At 35.3% G+C, this 17045-nt stretch overlaps 5 protein-coding genes and 1 pseudogene across 7 annotated transcripts; all 6 read right to left on the bottom strand.

Moving 5' to 3' along the window:
- Positions 1-24: 24 nt before the first annotated feature.
- Positions 25-2070, bottom strand: LOC110422366 (uncharacterized). Its single transcript, XM_021436250.2, has 2 exons — positions 683-2070; positions 25-284 (listed from the first exon to the last, which is right to left on the bottom strand). Exons 1-2 carry the CDS (start codon positions 1837-1839, stop codon positions 47-49), a joined length of 1395 nt encoding a protein of 464 aa, XP_021291925.2. The 5' UTR covers positions 1840-2070; the 3' UTR covers positions 25-46.
- Positions 2071-2440: 370 nt separating this feature from the next.
- On the bottom strand, positions 2441-4574 carry LOC110421760 (transcription termination factor MTERF15, mitochondrial-like). Its single transcript, XM_021435425.2, has 2 exons — positions 3209-4574; positions 2441-3071 (listed from the first exon to the last, which is right to left on the bottom strand). Exon 1 carries the CDS (start codon positions 4376-4378, stop codon positions 3212-3214), a length of 1167 nt encoding a protein of 388 aa, XP_021291100.1. The 5' UTR covers positions 4379-4574; the 3' UTR covers positions 2441-3071; positions 3209-3211.
- A 1196-nt stretch (positions 4575-5770) lies between these two features.
- On the bottom strand, positions 5771-7998 carry LOC110421275 (transcription termination factor MTERF8, chloroplastic-like). 3 transcript variants are annotated; one of them, XM_089784429.1, is made up of 2 exons: positions 7872-7998; positions 5771-7761 (listed from the first exon to the last, which is right to left on the bottom strand). In XM_089784429.1, the coding sequence occupies exon 2, from the start codon at positions 7527-7529 to the stop codon at positions 6660-6662; it is 870 nt and encodes a 289-aa protein (XP_089640555.1). In that variant the 5' UTR covers positions 7530-7761; positions 7872-7998; the 3' UTR covers positions 5771-6659. The 3 variants fall into 3 exon arrangements, with proteins under 3 accessions (XP_089640555.1, XP_021290502.1, XP_021290501.1); XM_021434827.2 differs by having other exon boundaries at positions 5771-6099; positions 6656-7991; XM_021434826.2 differs by having other exon boundaries at positions 5771-6115; positions 6656-7991.
- A 648-nt stretch (positions 7999-8646) lies between these two features.
- LOC110421159 (uncharacterized) lies at positions 8647-10483 on the bottom strand. The gene is made up of 2 exons (XM_021434655.2): positions 9105-10483; positions 8647-8950 (listed from the first exon to the last, which is right to left on the bottom strand). Exon 1 carries the CDS (start codon positions 10437-10439, stop codon positions 9252-9254), a length of 1188 nt encoding a protein of 395 aa, XP_021290330.1. The 5' UTR covers positions 10440-10483; the 3' UTR covers positions 8647-8950; positions 9105-9251.
- A 975-nt stretch (positions 10484-11458) lies between these two features.
- Positions 11459-13138, bottom strand: LOC110421536 (uncharacterized; annotated as a pseudogene).
- Positions 13139-14069: 931 nt separating this feature from the next.
- On the bottom strand, positions 14070-15891 carry LOC110421158 (uncharacterized). The gene is made up of 2 exons (XM_021434654.1): positions 14618-15891; positions 14070-14443 (listed from the first exon to the last, which is right to left on the bottom strand). Exon 1 carries the CDS (start codon positions 15862-15864, stop codon positions 14674-14676), a length of 1191 nt encoding a protein of 396 aa, XP_021290329.1. The 5' UTR covers positions 15865-15891; the 3' UTR covers positions 14070-14443; positions 14618-14673.
- Between the last annotated feature and the right edge of the window lie 1154 nt (positions 15892-17045).

A 17045-nucleotide genomic window follows, 5' to 3' on the forward strand; every position in this document is an offset into this window, starting at 1 on the left:
CAGCACTTTGTCAAGCTCCATTTTGTCTACAAGAAATAATTTGTAGTCATAAACTATTCTCAGATGCTGCCAAAAAGTACAAGTGACACCTTGGAAAAGCTAGGCAAATCTCTTCATCAGTCCAACCACACTTCTTATAAACATTAAACATCCTCTCTGATGTGGATTTACTGATTGTCTTCAATCCAGACACCGGAAAAACAAATGTAAACCTGAAAGAATTGAAACTCATTTTCTCTAATCCCCTAACTTGGTGACTATCAGCAGAATTAAAATAATTAAAACTACAATCTCAAAGCTGCATCAAAACAACAGGCAATTTTTTACCTTCATAACTCTAAACAAATGACAAACAAGACCTAATAGTTGGATGAAGAAAAACATCATTTGAAGCCAAAAGCTTGGTATCAATACGATTAATAAACCAAGATATTGGTAAGCTCTGCAAATGTGACTCATTTCACAGTTGCACTTCGAGCAAGATTATTATTTAAGAACATAAAACAGTCAGAGCACAAAGTTGAGTTCAAGTTTCACGGGTGATAAGAGTCAATACTACAAAAAGTATTGTTACAATTGCTTTCTTCAATTAGAACTGGAGCAAGTTTGAGATCAAAAAATTTAATTGGATTAAAAAATCAGCTCAATAAAAAATCTTACATTCTACAAATACCCTTTTCAATATTTGCCTCCTATTGCAAGATCCAATTTTTCTTTGTACAGCTTTAGCAGCTGTGGTGCTATGTCTTCATATCGGTTAATAAACCTCTGAATGAATACCTTTTCTGAAGTGTCAAACAATCCAGACAAGGTAAACTTCTTAATTAAACCTTTTGATAACAAATCTTGAGCAAACAAACCCCTCGGAACAATTCGCTTCTTCAAGCTCCGACCTAGAACATATGGTTGATCAGCAATGAGCAAAGACTGAAAACCCATTTTGTTCACAAGAAAATCCATTATTGCCGTAATCTTCTCCTGTGATGCTTCCATACAGTATGGATTCTTGCAAAAAGCATCCCAACTTTCTTGCTCAGACCAACCCCACTTCTTGCAGACATCCAACTTTCTCTCTAAGGTAGATTTGCTCATTTTTCTGAACATAATGACAGCACCAAGAAATTTTGTTAGCATAGGATCAAACCCCATTTCCTTCACTTCCTTCACAATCTCCTTAAACCGATCAGGGATCATGACAAATGATCTAGGGTGTTGAAGAAACATTGCTCTGATATTTGATTCAGGCACTCCATTGTCCAGCAGAGTATTGATATTAGGTAATATATACGCATCAAAATTACATGAGACAAGATATGGATAGCGTTTCAGAGATTTAACAGCCTTTTCATCAGATTGGAGCAGATTGCTAAGATAATTGAAACAAGGCATAATCTGATTCTCTAAGCTACGACAAAAAATTCTGGGGTTGCAAGATAAGAGTTTGATAAGGTCAGGGCTTGAAACACCTCTAGATCGGAAAAACTCCAGTTTGGGCAAAATGTTATTCTCAACATTACAATACAGCACAGGCGGCCGAAGCTTGACGATTTGTTGGATTTGGGTTTTTGAAAACCCATGTTTCTCCAAAAATGCGATGACAGAATCAGGTTTATCTGGGGTTTTAAAAAGGAGATACTTGGAAGCTGCCAAGGCAGATTTTTGGGAGAACCCAAATTTGTCTATGAGGTAAGAGAAGGCAAAAGATTGAGATGGGTCTGAACAAGTGTTTGAGATGCATCTAACCCTAAGAAATAAGTGTGAGTTTGAGGAGGAATTGTTCATAACAATGTATGAAAGCCTATGAAAAAGGCTACTGGTTTTCCTGGAAAGATTAAACATTTTGGAAAAGAAACAAATTAAGCTACTCGGAAAGAAAACAAACTCACCCTAAAAGCTTTCAACTTTGAACCCAGACAGGGACAGGAGGCTGCTCTTGAAACTCAAACGCTAAAGCTTCCAACTTTTCGCTTCCCGAATACCACGTCTCTCTGCTTCATGCGTCTATCTCACAGTACGTTCATTTAATTTATGTTATAAATTTAAAACCCTCAACTGAAGTTTTTGGAAACTTTTTCCAAGTTTTGAGCCTCTTATCATTTAGCCAAATTTCATTAAATTATATCACTGTATTTTTAATTTTTAAGCATAAAATAATAAAATTAATGATAATTTACCTTTTATGTTAACATATTTTGTGATATATTCAAATTTCGTATTTTTACCTAATAATTAACGAAATTGAAATTATAGTGACAAAATTTGTCATTTACATTAATAAAGTATAAATTTTGTTAAAAAAAATATTAATTGAAAATGCAATAATAATATTTAATAAAATTAAAATATACCGATAAAATTCGATATTGAGTCATATTATAGTGACGAATTTCACCTTAGCCCCTTTCTTTTTCGTTTTTCATTTGAAGAAGGGAAACCTTTCTTCTACTCCACACTCCATGGTACTTAGAGAAAGTATTATTCTAAATTGACAAGAGAATACATACTAAAATGCTTGATCCTAGTATTAAAAATGCCCAAGAGTTTGGCAACACGAAAACAAGGATGGAATATTGCCTTTCCATTTGTTTTAAATTACAGCTGTAGCACCACTTCTTCATGTGATTATGTCATAACATTGTAAGGTGTTCTTTGCCACAGCAGCATTCTTGGAACTGCAAAACTACTTTGTATGAAAACAATCTAATGAACCCAAGACATTGGTAAGCTCTGCAAATAAGACTCATTTCATCTAGTGTACCCAAGACATTGGTAAGCTCTGCAAATAAGACTCACTTCACAGTTGCACTTTGAGCAAGATTACTATTCTTCGATCAAGCACATATTAAGAAGGCATGGCAAGGACTTTCAATAACACTGAATCATAATAAGAATTACAATCATCTTTTTTCAATTTCTCCTGCACAACCATATCTCTCACTTTATTTTCAAAGAAAACATTCTTTTTATTCCGTTGAGGGCACACCAAACCTATAGTTTCTTTTGTTGTTTGAATAGCTGGATTATTCACAGGGTGGCATTTCATTGCTAATACCATACTTTAGCAAGTGCTTCTGCAAAAATGGCCAACATTAGTAGCACCTACAAACTGTCTTATGGACTCGTATTGTTACAGTTGCATTCTTTAATTCAAACAGGGGCAGGTTTGAGATCAAAGAATTCAATGGATAAACTTGATCAAAAAACTTACATTCTACAACTTCCTTGTTCTATATTTGCCTCCTGTGGCAAGATCCACTTTTTTTTTGTACAGCTTTAACAGCTCTGGTGCTATGTCTTCATATCGGTTAACAAAGCTCTGTATGAATACCTTTTCTGAAGTGTCAAACAATCCAGACAATGTATACTTCTTCAGTAAACCTTTTGATAACAACTCTTGAGCATACAGTCCCCTTGGAACAATCCGCTTCTCCAAGCTTCGACATAGAACACTTGGTTGATTGGCAATGAGCAAAGGCTTAAAGCCCATTCTGTTCACAAGAAAATCCATCGTTGCCATAATTGTTTCCTCTGAAAAGTCCATACAATGTGGAGTCTTTCGAATAGCTTCCCAAATCTCTTGTTCAGACCAACCCCATTTCTTGTAAACATCAAATTTTCTCTCCAGGATAGTTTTGCTCATTTTTCTAAACATAATGACAGCACGAAGAAATTTCATCTTCAAAGGATCAAACCCCATTTCCTTCACTTCTTTCACAATCTCTATAAACCGATCAGGGATCATGACAAAGGATCTAGGATGGTAAAGAAACATTGCTCTGATATTTGATTCAGGCACTCCATTATCCAGCAGAAAATTGATATTAGGTAACATATAAGCATCAAAATTACATGTGACAAGAAATGGGTAACGTTTTATAGCTTTAACAGCCTTGTCATCAGATTGGAGCAGATTGCTAAGGCGATTGAAACAAGGGACAATCTGATTCTCTAAGCTACGAGATAAAATAGTGGGGTTGTTAAATAAGAATTTGATAAGGTCAGGGCTTGAGACACCTCTAGATCGGAAAAACTCGAGTTTGGGCAAAAGGTTATTCTCAACCTTAGAATACAGCAGGTTCGGCCGTAACCTGATGATTTGTTGTATTTGGGTTTTTGAAAACCCATGGTTCTCCAAAAATGCAATGACAGAATCAGGTTTATCTGGGGTTTTAAAACGGAGATACTTGGCAGCCGCCAAAGAAGATTGCTGGGAGAACCCAAATTTGTCTATAAGGTAAGAGTATGCAAAAGATTGAGATAGGTCTGAACAGGTGGTTGAGATGCATCTAACTCTGAGGAATGAGGGCGACTTGTACATAACAATGTATGAAGAAAGCCTATGAAAGATACTAATGGTTTTCCTAGGAAGATTAAACATTTCGGAAATGAAATAAACAAGCTACTCCGAGAGAGAACAAACTCACCCTAAAAGCTTTCAACTTTGAAATCTGAAGGCAGACAGGACAGGAGGATGCCAAAGCTTCAAGCTTTTCAATTCCCCAATATCAAGTCACTCTCTGGCTATTCTGTTTCAAGGTTAGTGCTGCTCACAGCCCGTGTTAATTTAATATCATGGGAGTCTTGGACATCTATATATACATATATATATATATATATGTAATTAATTAATTATTTTATCTTTAAATTAATTTTTTTACTATTTTATTTTTATTTAATTTCATATTAATTTTCACTTATCAAATTTTTTGATTAAATTTGATAAATTTCTAAATTATTTAAAAAAAATTTTTATCGTATTCAATCAATTATTTATATTTTATTTTAAATTAAATAGAGCTTATAATTAATAGTTAATTAATTATCATTAAGTAAAATAGTTTTTATCATTTTATACTCATATGACATTAATTTGAAGGTATAAAATATCATATAATTATGTTATAATGTCATATTGATATATCATGTTATCATTTATTATAAAATGTTAATATGTCATATCAACATTACGTGATATAGAATAATAAATAAAATTTTAACTATTAATAGTTAGTTAACTATTAACAATAAAAATTTATTTAGTTTAAAATAACACTATCAGGACTTAATTAAATATAATAAAAATAAAAATTCTATTTAAATATTTTTTAAATAATTTTGAGACATCTTTAAGTATAATACTTTTTTTTACTATTATATTACCCTTTTTGATATGCTTATTTCTCATGTATAGATCCTTGCTTCTACTTTATTTCATAATTTTTTGGGATTAGGATAAAATTTGTATGAGTCAATATTGAATTTTGTTATCGTGCTTCAATTTTATTGAATTATGTTATTGCACATTTGTTTTATTGATTTTTGAACCCAAAATAACAAACTAAACAAATTGTACTTTAATATTATCAAAACATTTCTTGAAACATTCAAATTTCCTTACTTTTTATCTAAAAATTAAAAAAAAAACCTAAATTTAGAGTGACAAAAATTTCCATTTACATTAATATTTTGATTTCATTACTTTTTATCCAAAATTAAGTAATTGAAAGTACAATGACACCATTTAATAAAGTTGAAATATATTAAAAAAAAAACTCAATATTAAGTCATATTGAATTAACAAGTTTCACTTTAGTACCTCTTCTTTTTTTTAATTTGAAGAAGGTAACCTTTCTTCTACTTCATACTTCACAGTACTTAATTAATAATCAAAAGGAGAAGAAAAATTGCAATATTGTTATGATTAATATAAAAAATGGAGCTAATCATTTAAAAAGTCATATGTTTTGCTCATATTTTTGTGAACAATGAGTTATTATCATAAAAAGGAGAAAGAATAATTTTGCATTGAATATGATTTATCCTAGCACCAAAAGAGAATAATTTTACATTGAATATGATTGATCCTAGCACTAACAAAGGGCCATGAGTTTGGCAACATGAAAACCTGGATTGGATTATTGTCTTCCCATTTGTTTTCAATTACAGCAGCAGCACCATTTCTTCATGTGATCACCTTGTAAGGTTTTCTTTGCCACGGCAGCATTCTTGGAGCTGCTAAACTACTTGGTATCAATACAATCTAATGAACGAAGAGATTTGTAATTTGCCGCGGCAGCATTCTTGGAGCCCCTACACTGCCTGGTATCAATACAATCTAATAAACCAAGAGATTTGTAAGCTCTGCAAATGAGACTCATTTCACAGTTGCACTTTGAGCAAGATAACTATTCTTCAATTAAGCACATAAAACAGTTAGAACAAGATAACAAGAATCAATGCTACTTAAAAGTGTTGGTAATACTTGCATTCTTCAATTCAAACAGGAGCAAGTTTGAGATCAAACAATTCAATTAGATAGAAGAATCAGCTACATCAAAAAACGAACTACCCGGTATCAATACAATCTACTGAACCAAGAGATTTGTAAGCTCAGCAAATGAGACTCATTTCAAAGTTGCACAATCTAATGAACCAAGAGATTTGTAAGCTCTGCAAATGAGACTCATTTCACAGTTGCACTTTGAGCAACATAACCACTCTTCAATCAAGCACATAAAACAGTCAGAGCGAGATAACAAGAGTCAATGCTACTTAAAAGTATTGGTAATAATTGCATTCTTCAATTCAAATAGGAGCAAGTTTGAGATCAAACAATTCAATTAGATAGAAGAATTAGGTACATGAAAAAACCTACTTGTTCAGTATTTGCCTCCTATGGCAAGCTTCACTTTTTCTTTGTACAGCTTTAGTAGCTGAGGTGCTATGTCTTCATATCGGTTAATAAACCTCTCAAAGAACGTCTTCTCTGAAATGTCAAACAATCCAGACAATGTAAACTTCTTCGTTAAACCTTTTGATAACAACTCTTGAGTATACAATCCCCTTGGAATAATCCGCTTCTCCAAGCTCCGACATAGAACACTTGGTTGATTGGCAATGTGCAAAGGCTTAAAACCCATTCTGTTCACAAGAAAATCCATTCTAGACATAATTGTTTCCTCCGAAAAATCCACACATTGTGGATTCTTTCGAATGGCTTCCCAAATCTCTTGTTCAGACCAACCCCACTTCTTGTAAACATCAAATTTCCTCTCCAGTGTAGGTTTGCTCATTTTTCTAAACATAATTACAGCACGGAGAAATTTCATCAACAAAGGATCGAACCCCATTTCCTTCACTTCCTTCACAATCTCCTTAAACCGATCCGGGATCATGACAAAGTATCTAGGGTGGTGAAAAAACATTGTTCTGATATGTGATTCAGGCACTCCATTATCCAACAGAATATTGATATTAGGTAACATATGAGCATCAAAATTACATGTGACAAGACGTGGATAGCGTTTTATAGCTTTAACAGCCTTGTCATCAGATTGGAGCAGACTGCTAAGGTGATTGAAACAAGGGACAACCTGATTCGCTAAGCTACGAGTTAAAATAGTAGGGTTGTTAAGTAAGAATTTGATAAGGTCAGGGCTTGAAACACCTCTAGATCGGAAAAACTCGAGTTTGGGCAAAAGGGTTTTCTCAACATTAGAAGACAGCAGATTCGGCCGTAACCTGATCATTTGCTGGATTTGGGTTCTTGAAAACCCATGTTTCTCCAAAAATGCAGTGACAGAATCAGCTTTATCTGGGGTTTTAAAACAGAGATACGTGGAAGCTGCCAAAGCAGATTCTTGGGAGAACCCAAATTTGTCTATAAGGTAAGAGTATGCAAAAGATTGAGATAGGTCGGAACAAGTGTTTGAGATGCATCTAACTTTGAGAAATAAGAGTGAGTTTGAGGAGGAGTTGTTCCTGACAATGTATGAAACCCTATGTAAGATGCTATTGTTTTTCCTAGAAAGATTAAACATTCTGGAAATGACACAAATTAAGCTACTCAAAGAGAGAACAAACTAACTCACCCTAAAAGCTTTCAACTTTGAACCCTGAATGCAGACCGGGACGGCAGGCTGCTCTTGAAACTCAAAGGCCATAGCTTCAAACTTTACAATTCCCAAATGTCAGGTCACTGTGCGTCTACTCTATAACCCCTTTCTATCTCGCAGGGTCGCGTTATACACGGAAATTACCGCTATTAATTTATGTAAATTTTTCCCAAGATTTAACCCTCTTATCATTTTGCCAAAAAGCAAAAAAAAAAAAAAACTTTTTTTTAGTGTATTACACTTCTTGAGATGCTCATATCCAATGTCTAGATTCTTATTTGTACATCATATTTGTTTACACTAAGATCAAGTTTACCACTGTATTATGTATGATTGTATTTCAATCTCATTGAAATTTGTTATTTTATTTTTAATTTTGTTGATTTTTAAACCTAAAATCATGAAATTGATGAAAATTTACCATTTACACTGAGCAGAATTTTTTGTAAAATATTTTAATTTCGTTATTTTTATCCAAAAATTTTACAGAACTGAAAGTGCAATGACAAAATTTGTCATTTTACATTAACAAAGTATTTATGTAAAAATCACTTCTTGTTCAACAAATGAAGTGATTGAATGTTCAGTGACAAACATTCAATAAGTATACTAACTAAACACAATATTGAGTCATAGCACCTTAATCCCTAAATTGTTTTTCCCCATTTGAAAAAGGGGAAACCTTTCTCCTACTTCCTACTTCTTGGTACTTAATTAATAATCCAAGGGATTAAAAAGGGAAAGTGCAATATTTGTTATGATGATGATAAAAATATGGAGCTAATCATTTAAAAGAACATAAGTTTTGCTCACTTCTTTGTGAATAATGAGTTATCATCATAAACAGGAGAAAGAATAATTCTAAATTGATAAGAATAGACACTAATATAATTGATCCTAGTATTGAAAAAGCCCAAGAGCTTGTTCTAAATTATAACAGCAGCACCATTTCTTCATATGATCCATGTCAAACCCTTGCAAGGCTTCTTTGTGACAGTAGCATTTTTGGAGCTGCTAAGCAACTTGGTAGGAGGTGGAGGAGAGGATGATTTCAGCTGCCAAAATTGCAAGAATGTCAAGCCAAATTCATAGTAGGATCATACAAAAACTGCAGATGAGAGGCCAAAGCAAGGAATGATATAAACTCATCATAAATCATTCATGAATTTGGAGACAGCATTGGTAGTATAATATAAACAAGAGACTCACAAGGGAAGATAAAGGGCAGCATTAGGCAAAGAGTCCTATAGCTGAAATTCAAGACTCACTAATGACAGAAAATGGATATTGCTCAAAATTTCTGATTAGTTGCACATTCATGAATTCAAGAATTCAACAAGGATCAAAGGACAACTTCTACGATATCTGTATTTTGCCCTTGCCTCCTACTGCAAGGTTATATTTTTCTTCATACAGCTTCAACAGCTCTGGAGCTTTTTCTCCATAGGCATACACAAACCTGCTCAGGAACAACTCCTCCGAAGACTCAAACAATTTTGGCAACCGAATTTTCTTCTTAAGTAAACCTCTAGACAACAAATCTTGAGCAAACAAACCCCTCGGAACAAGCCTCTTCTCTAAGCTCATTGCCATTATACGAGGGTATTTCGCCAGGGATGACACCTCGAAACCCATTTTGCTCATAAGAAAATCCATTACAGCCATAATTTTATCCTCGGAAATTGTCATTATCAAAGGATTTCTTCTAAAAGCTTCTAAAACTTCTTCCTCAGACCAACCACACTTCTTAAAAGTATCAACCTTTTTCTCCAAAGTGGACTTGCTCAATGACCCCAATGCATAGACAGCTACAAGATAAATAACCCTCTCAGGATTGAAACCCATTCCCTTTAATTTCTCAGCATTCTCCTTGACCTGGACTGGAGCTCGGAAGAATGTTTTAGGCAGCCAATGGAGTAATTTAACAATGTTATATTCAGGCACTCCAGTATCTCTCAGAATATTGATATTAGGCAAAATATAAGCATTAAAATCATAGGAGAAAATTCGAGGATAGAGTTTTATAGCATTGATGACATCCTCATCAGACAGAAGCATATTTCTAAGCAAGTTAAAAGAAGGGATAATTTGTTTCTCCAAGCTAATAGCCAAAATAGTTGGATATTTAGATACGAATGTGGTAAGGTCAGAACCTGAAGCACCTTTCGAGTAAAAAAACTCCACTTTAGGCAAAAGGATTTTCTCAACATCATATAAAAGCAACGCTGGCCGCCTCTTGGAGATGGTTGCTATTTGGGTTTTTGAGAAACCATGGTTCTTGAAAAAGGTAAGGACAGAGTCGGGCTTATGTGGGGTTTCAAAGTTGACAAATTTAGAGGCATGCGAAGCAGATTCCGGAGACAACCCACAAGTGTTAATGAGGTAAGAAACTGTAAAAGATTGCTGCTGATTTGAAGTCGAGGAAAATAATCTGAGAGATAAAATCGATGGGTTCTTTCGAAGAGTGCAGAAAAGTTTCATAGTTTGAGGGGCTGTGATCTTGTCCCTCCCATGGAGAAGAGTTTTGCTGATAAAACAAAACATAGGAATTGAAATTAAAGCAATGACAGAACAGAATCACCTGAGACAAATCCGTTCTGCGACTGCCAAGGAGCGAAGTTTTGAATTCCAGCAGAGAAACTCACGAGTCAAACAAGTTTGGCAAACCTACGTTAACCCACTTGGACTGAAGGGTTTTTTTTCGGGGTAAAACATAAACGGCTGTGCTTTGATCCTTTGTTTGGGGTTGTATTCTGCCCATATGCGTGTAACTTAATAATCTTGATGGGGCTCATGTGAACCGTTTAATGTGAACAAGACCAATGGCAGTGCTAACTTTCTTTTGGTAATAATAATTTGTAAAGCATTTTTAGCCAACAGCAAAGATTGAAGGATTGCAATCCTCTTGTAGTACTTAGCTTTCGAAGTGGTAAAAGTTGATGGATAACAATAACTTATACTGATATACTGTTGTGACAGAGCGATGAGCCAAACTTCATTTGAAGAATTACACAGAAATCAATCATCCTTGGGAAGAATCTTTTGCTTTAAATTGTCCAAAAATCCCAAAATTTTTAGATAAATTTTAAAGCATAATAAGGTTTCCTCTCACACCAGTTATCGTTGGAGGCTAGCCGCTGCTTAACCACTTGGGAGGTGGAGTGAAATGATTCAATTTCCATTTTGTAGGATATCATGCCACCACTTTAAAGCATGCAGCCTTTGGCAAAGCATGTAGGTTTGTTTTCCCTCTGGTGGCATCCTATATTCCTATTGCCAATCATTGCAATGGCAAGGCATGTAAGTTTTATACCCTCTGGTGGCAACATACTGCCAACCATTGCACTTACTCATCACAGATGCAAAGAAAGCAAGTTCAAGGAGTTCATCAGGTTGGCTACACAGATTAGCGTAGTAAAAACTCCAAATTCATGTTTAAAATGACAGAAAATAATGGAATTTGGGTTTCACAACCCCTCCTATTTAGCTTTCATATTACTATCTCCTAACCCACAGTCCCTGCACAACCAAAAGGAAGAAACAAAAAACTGTAGAACAGAAAATAAACCAGAAAAACACAATATTATCATGTATAGGTTTCTTGAGATTACAAGCTTTTCTTGGAGCTTCTTAACCAGTTGGGGATGGAGGATAATGGTGCGGTTTCTGAATAGCAAAATATTAAACCAATCTTTAAATATGCTCCCTGCTAACACATGGCAGGAGAAGGTGCAACCACAGGAGTACAGATATCAGGACAAACAATAATTATAACTTGAGAAATTTTTCCCGCATCAGCATTTGGAGACAAAGATAGCACATAATAGCATAGCAAATTATCAGAGCACATGGTCGACTTCAAGCTTCACTAAAGGCAGAAAAGTTAAAAGCAAAAAATTTCCATGAGCAGCATTTCTAGCCTAAACCAAGCACATTTCAGATTAAAGAATCAAACTCAATCGAAGTAACATGAGGAAAATCTGAATGTAAACGATCTATAAATGCTGCAGCTTCTATCAACCAATTTTCCAGTTTTTCGAATGATTGAGCTTCTCTTGATATAGCTTTACCCGCTCAGAGGCTTCTGCTTTAAAGCGGTTGACAAATTTCTCTATAAATAAATCATCCGAAGTCTCCAACAAAGCTTGCAAGTTAACATGCTTTATAAGCCCTTTGGACAACAGATCTTAAGCAAACAGACCCCTAGGAACAATCTTTTTATCCAAGCTCATCATCAATATACGGGGATGTTTGGCGATAAGCAAAGATTGAAAACCCATTTTGTTCACAAGGAAATCTATTGTCACCATAAATTTATCCTCAGACACTAACAAACGAGGGATACCTTCGAAAAGCCTCAAAAGCCTCTTTCTCAGACCAACCAAACTTCTTAAAAACTTCAAACTTCTTCTTCCAAGTTGATTTGCTCATTGAACTCATTGCAAAGAGTGCTACCATAAACATTGGCTAGGAGGGATGAACCCCATTTCCTTTGCTTCATCTACCATATCCTTAAACTGAATTGGACCTCTCATTAATGTTGAAGGCAATGAATGAAGTGTTGTAACAGTATTACATTCAGGCACTCCATTATCCAGCAGAAGATTTATATTGGGTAACAAAATAGCATTAAGATCATAAGACAATAGGCGTGGATAGCGTTTTACAGCATCAATAATCTTCTCCTCAGACAGGAAATTACTAAGGCAATTAAAAGAAGGGATTATTTGTTTCTCTAAACTTGACCCCAAAATAGTTGGGTTATCAGATAAGATTTTGACGAGGTAAGGGCTTGAAGCACCTTTAGAGCGAAAAAACTCAAGTTTAGGTAAAAGCGTTTTCTCGATATCAGATACAAGCACTACCCGCCTTCTCTTGATTAAGCGGGTGATTTGGGGTTCTGAGAAACCGTGGTTCTTGAAGAAGGCAATGACAGTGTCAGCTCTATCCGAGGTTTTAAACTGAACATACTTGGCGGCAGTTAAAGCAGATTCTGAGGACAACCCACATTTCTTTTTAAGGTATGAAACAGTAAATGGCAGCTCTTTCGAAGAGCTTGAAATGCATCTGAGACTAAGAGATGCAAATACTCCTAAAAGTGACGATGGGTCGTTTTTGGAAACGCATAAAACTTTGTGACTTTGAGAGGCTGTAGCAGCGAGTCTCCCATGGAGAATTCTTTTGCAGAGAAAGTAAAACATAGGGATTAGAACTACAAACTAGAGAAGGAATTTACCTGTTTCTGGAGATTAAAAATTTGTTCTTTGAAAATGGGCAGATTCTGAATTCCAAGAAGAAACGCCCACCCGTAAGGCGGCAACCATGACAGACTGATCCTTTTTGGAGTCGACTGTTTAGAGACCCATGGTTCTGAAGCTGTTGAGGACAAAAATGAGATAATATGCTGTTTTCTCCTTTCAACAAAACCTTAGCCTTTCCCGTTCTTTTATCTAAGATTTTCTATGCTTAATGCACATGAAAATTTTCTTGTGAAGAAGTATGTTAAGCCATAAGCTTCTTCATTATATAAATTTCAATCGTATTAACTTGCTTTACATTGAACTTTGCCTGGAGTGAAGAACTTTAGTACCATATGCCGACATATATGGTTGCTTTGGGGGCCATCAAAGAAATATCTGCATAGCCAGTTCTATCTGTGTACGAATTCTAACACGTCGGGGGTTTGAAATCCTCATGTTTCTTATCCAATTCGCAAGGTGGGACTCTTAATTAGTTTGTTTGACATATTTAACTTGGTGCAACGTTTTTAATATTGATATTAAATATATCTATTCAGAGAGAAAACTTGAATTTAAAATCATAAGAGTGCGTAATAGGTAAGTGATGAAAATTCCAAGTATAATAAAGTTTCCTCTTACACCAGTCATTGTTGGAGGTTAGGAGCTGCTAAACCACTTGGGAGGAAAACTAAAATGATTCAATTTCCATATTGTAGGATATAAGTAGAATCTTTGCAGCGTATTGCCTTTTGAGCCTTGCATAGTAGGCTACTAGGCAAAGTCTGTAGGTTTTTTTTTCCTCTGGTGGACTCCTACTGCCAACCATTGCACTGGCAAAGCATGTAAGCTTTATACCTTCTGGTGGCAACCTACTGCCAACCATTGCACTTACTCATCACAGAAGCAAAGAAAGCAAGTTGGAAGAGTTCACAGGTTGGCTACACAAAGATTAGCATAGTCAAGAACTACAAGTTCAATGTTCAAATGACAGAAAACAATGAAATTTTGGTTTCACAACCCTTCCTATTTAGCTTCCATTCTACAATCTACTATCCCACAGTCCCTGCACAACCAAAAGGAAAGAAACAAAAAACTGTAGAACAGCAAAAGAACCAGAACAACACAACCTTTTCTTGGAGCTTTTTAACAACTTGGGGCTGGAGGATTATGGTACAGTTCCTGAATAGCAGGATATTAAACCAATCCTTAAATATGCTCCTTGCTAACACATGGCAAGAGGGGGTGCAACTACAGAAGTACAGATACCAGGCCAAACAATAATTATAACCTGAGAAATTTGCCTCGCATCTGCATTTGGAGACAAAGATAACACATGATAGCACAGCAAATTGTCAGAGCACATAGTCGAATTCAAGTTTCACTAATGGCAGAAAAGAATAAAGTAAAAATTTGTATTAGCTGCATTTCTAACCTAAGCCCAAGCAAAGTTTCAGAATAAAGAATCAAACTCAATCAAAGTACCATGAGGAAAATCTGAATCTCTTAATGTCAACGATCCATAAACGCTGCAGCTTGTATCAACCAATTTTCCAGTTTTTGGAAAGATTGAGCTTCTCTTTATATAGCTTTAACAGCTCAGAGTCTTCTGCTTTAAAGCGGTTCACAAACTTCTCAACAAATAAATTGTCTGAAGTCTCGAACAAATCCTGCATGTTAACACGCTTGATAATACCTTTGGACAACAAATCTAGAGCAAACAGACCCCTAGGGACAATCTTTTTATCCAAGCTCATCATCAGTATACGGGGACGTTTGGCGAAAATCGAAGATCGAAAACCCATTTTATTCACAAGGAAATCCATTGTCAACATAAATTTATCCTCAGACACCTTAATAAACATGGGATACCTTCGAAAAGCTTCCAAAGCCTCTTTCTCAGACCAACCAAACTTCTTAAAAACTTCAAACTTCTTCTTCCATGTTGCTTTGCTCATTGAACTCACTGCAGAGAGTGCTACCATAAACATTGGCCTGGAAGGGATGAATCCCATTTCCTTTGTTTCCTCTATCATATTCTTAAACTGAATTGGACTTCTCATTAATGTTGAAGGCAGTGACTGTAGCGTTGTAACAATTCTATATTCAGGCACTCCATCATCCAGCAGAAGATCGATATTAGGTAATAAAATAGCATTAAGATCATAACATAAAAGGCGTGGATAGCGTTTTACAGCATGAATAATCTTCTCATCAGACTTAAGTAAATTACTAAGACAATTAAAAGAAGGGACAATTTGTTTCTCTAAGCTTGACCCAAAAATTGCTGGGTTATCAGACAATATTTTGATAAGGTCAGGGCTTGAAGTACCTTTAGAGCGCAAAAACTCAAGTTTGGGCGAAAGGGTTTTCTCCACATCATATAAAAGCACTACCGGCCGTCTCTTGATGAGGCGGATGATTTGGGGTTCTGAGAAACCGTGGTTCTTAAAGAAGGCAATGACAGTGTCAGCCCTATCCGAGGTTGCAAACTGAACATATTTGGCGGCATTTAAAGCAGATTCCGACGACAACCCACATTTCTTTTTAAGGTAAGAAACTGTAAATGGCTGCTTCTTTGAAGAGCTTGAAATGCATCTGAGAGTGACAGATGCAGATACTCCTACAAGTGACGATGGGTCGTTTTGGGAAACGTATAAAACTTTGTGACTTTGAGAGGCTGTAATAGCGTGCCTCCCATGGAGAATTCTTTGGCAGAGTAAGCAAAACATGGCGATTGGAACTAAGCTAACGAGGGAAGGAATTTTACCTGTTTCTGGAGATTAAAAATTTGTTCCTTGAAAATGTACCGATCCAAATTTGGGCCTAAAGCCCTTGCTTGGGTGGCATTACCCAAGGGCCGGCCCTGCTATCAAGGTTTGGAGTGATTAGAGGTTGCGTTTCACATGACAGAAGATCGGTTGACACAAAGCATCCACCATTAATTCAACACTACAATCTCCTCACCTTGTTGTTCATTTCCCACCCAGCCTAGAGGAAATTCGAAAGAAACAAAAAGTGAGAAGAACAATATCAACCAAAGAAGTGTTGATCTATTATTCCTCAAAGACCAACCATTCCTAAACAACTTAGGCATAGGAACTTACAATTGCCTTGAACAAAATATAACACCAACTAAGAATCTCATTGTGCAATTGCACTTTTATGACAGCGAGATGAGATATAACAGCACAGTTAAGAGTCAGAGCTTAGTTGAGTTCAAGCTTCACTAACAGCAGAAAAGACTACAGATAACAATTTTGTATTTGCTACATTCAAGACCTACAGCAGAAGCAAGCTTCACATTAACATGAGGAAAATCTGAATACTAGTAACTTATGGAAATTGTAGGTAAGGCATGTAGCCAGCTTTAGTGTGAAGTTTGTTAATAGCATAAAAGAGAGGGATTTCAGGTGGATTGTAACAGCAATCATTTTGTCTAGCATTAATTGCTTGTGATTTGATTTCATTCCTCTATTGGTTGTTGCCTCAATGACATTGCAACACATATTTTTAGCTCTCGGCCGCAAGAAGATGTTGAATACATATATATATAATATATATAATACTAGTTTTTTTTTTTATATATATAATTGGAGAAGAGGATATTCAAATCTTATTTTTTAGGCTGACAGATTATGTATCAATTAATGAACCAAATGCTCAGGTGTAATGTATATAATACTAGTTAATAGTTGAAATTTTATTATTTATGAACTTTTATTTCACATTCAAATATTCATACATTTGTTGCTATATACAGTACTAGTTAATAACTAAGAGGCCTTACTATACATAAGATTTGTTGCTCAAGCATTCAAGTAAAAAAAATCAAGTTTTTATTTATATTCATAGCATCATGCCATGAAAGAATTAAAGGGGTAGTCTGATAGTAAATATTGAACAAATTCAT

This window comes from Theobroma umbraticum, unplaced genomic scaffold (assembly GCF_002168275.2).
Source record: "Theobroma umbraticum cultivar Fairchild unplaced genomic scaffold, ASM216827v3 scaffold_130.0, whole genome shotgun sequence".
In the NCBI taxonomy this organism is placed as follows: Eukaryota; Viridiplantae; Streptophyta; class Magnoliopsida; order Malvales; family Malvaceae; genus Theobroma; species Theobroma umbraticum.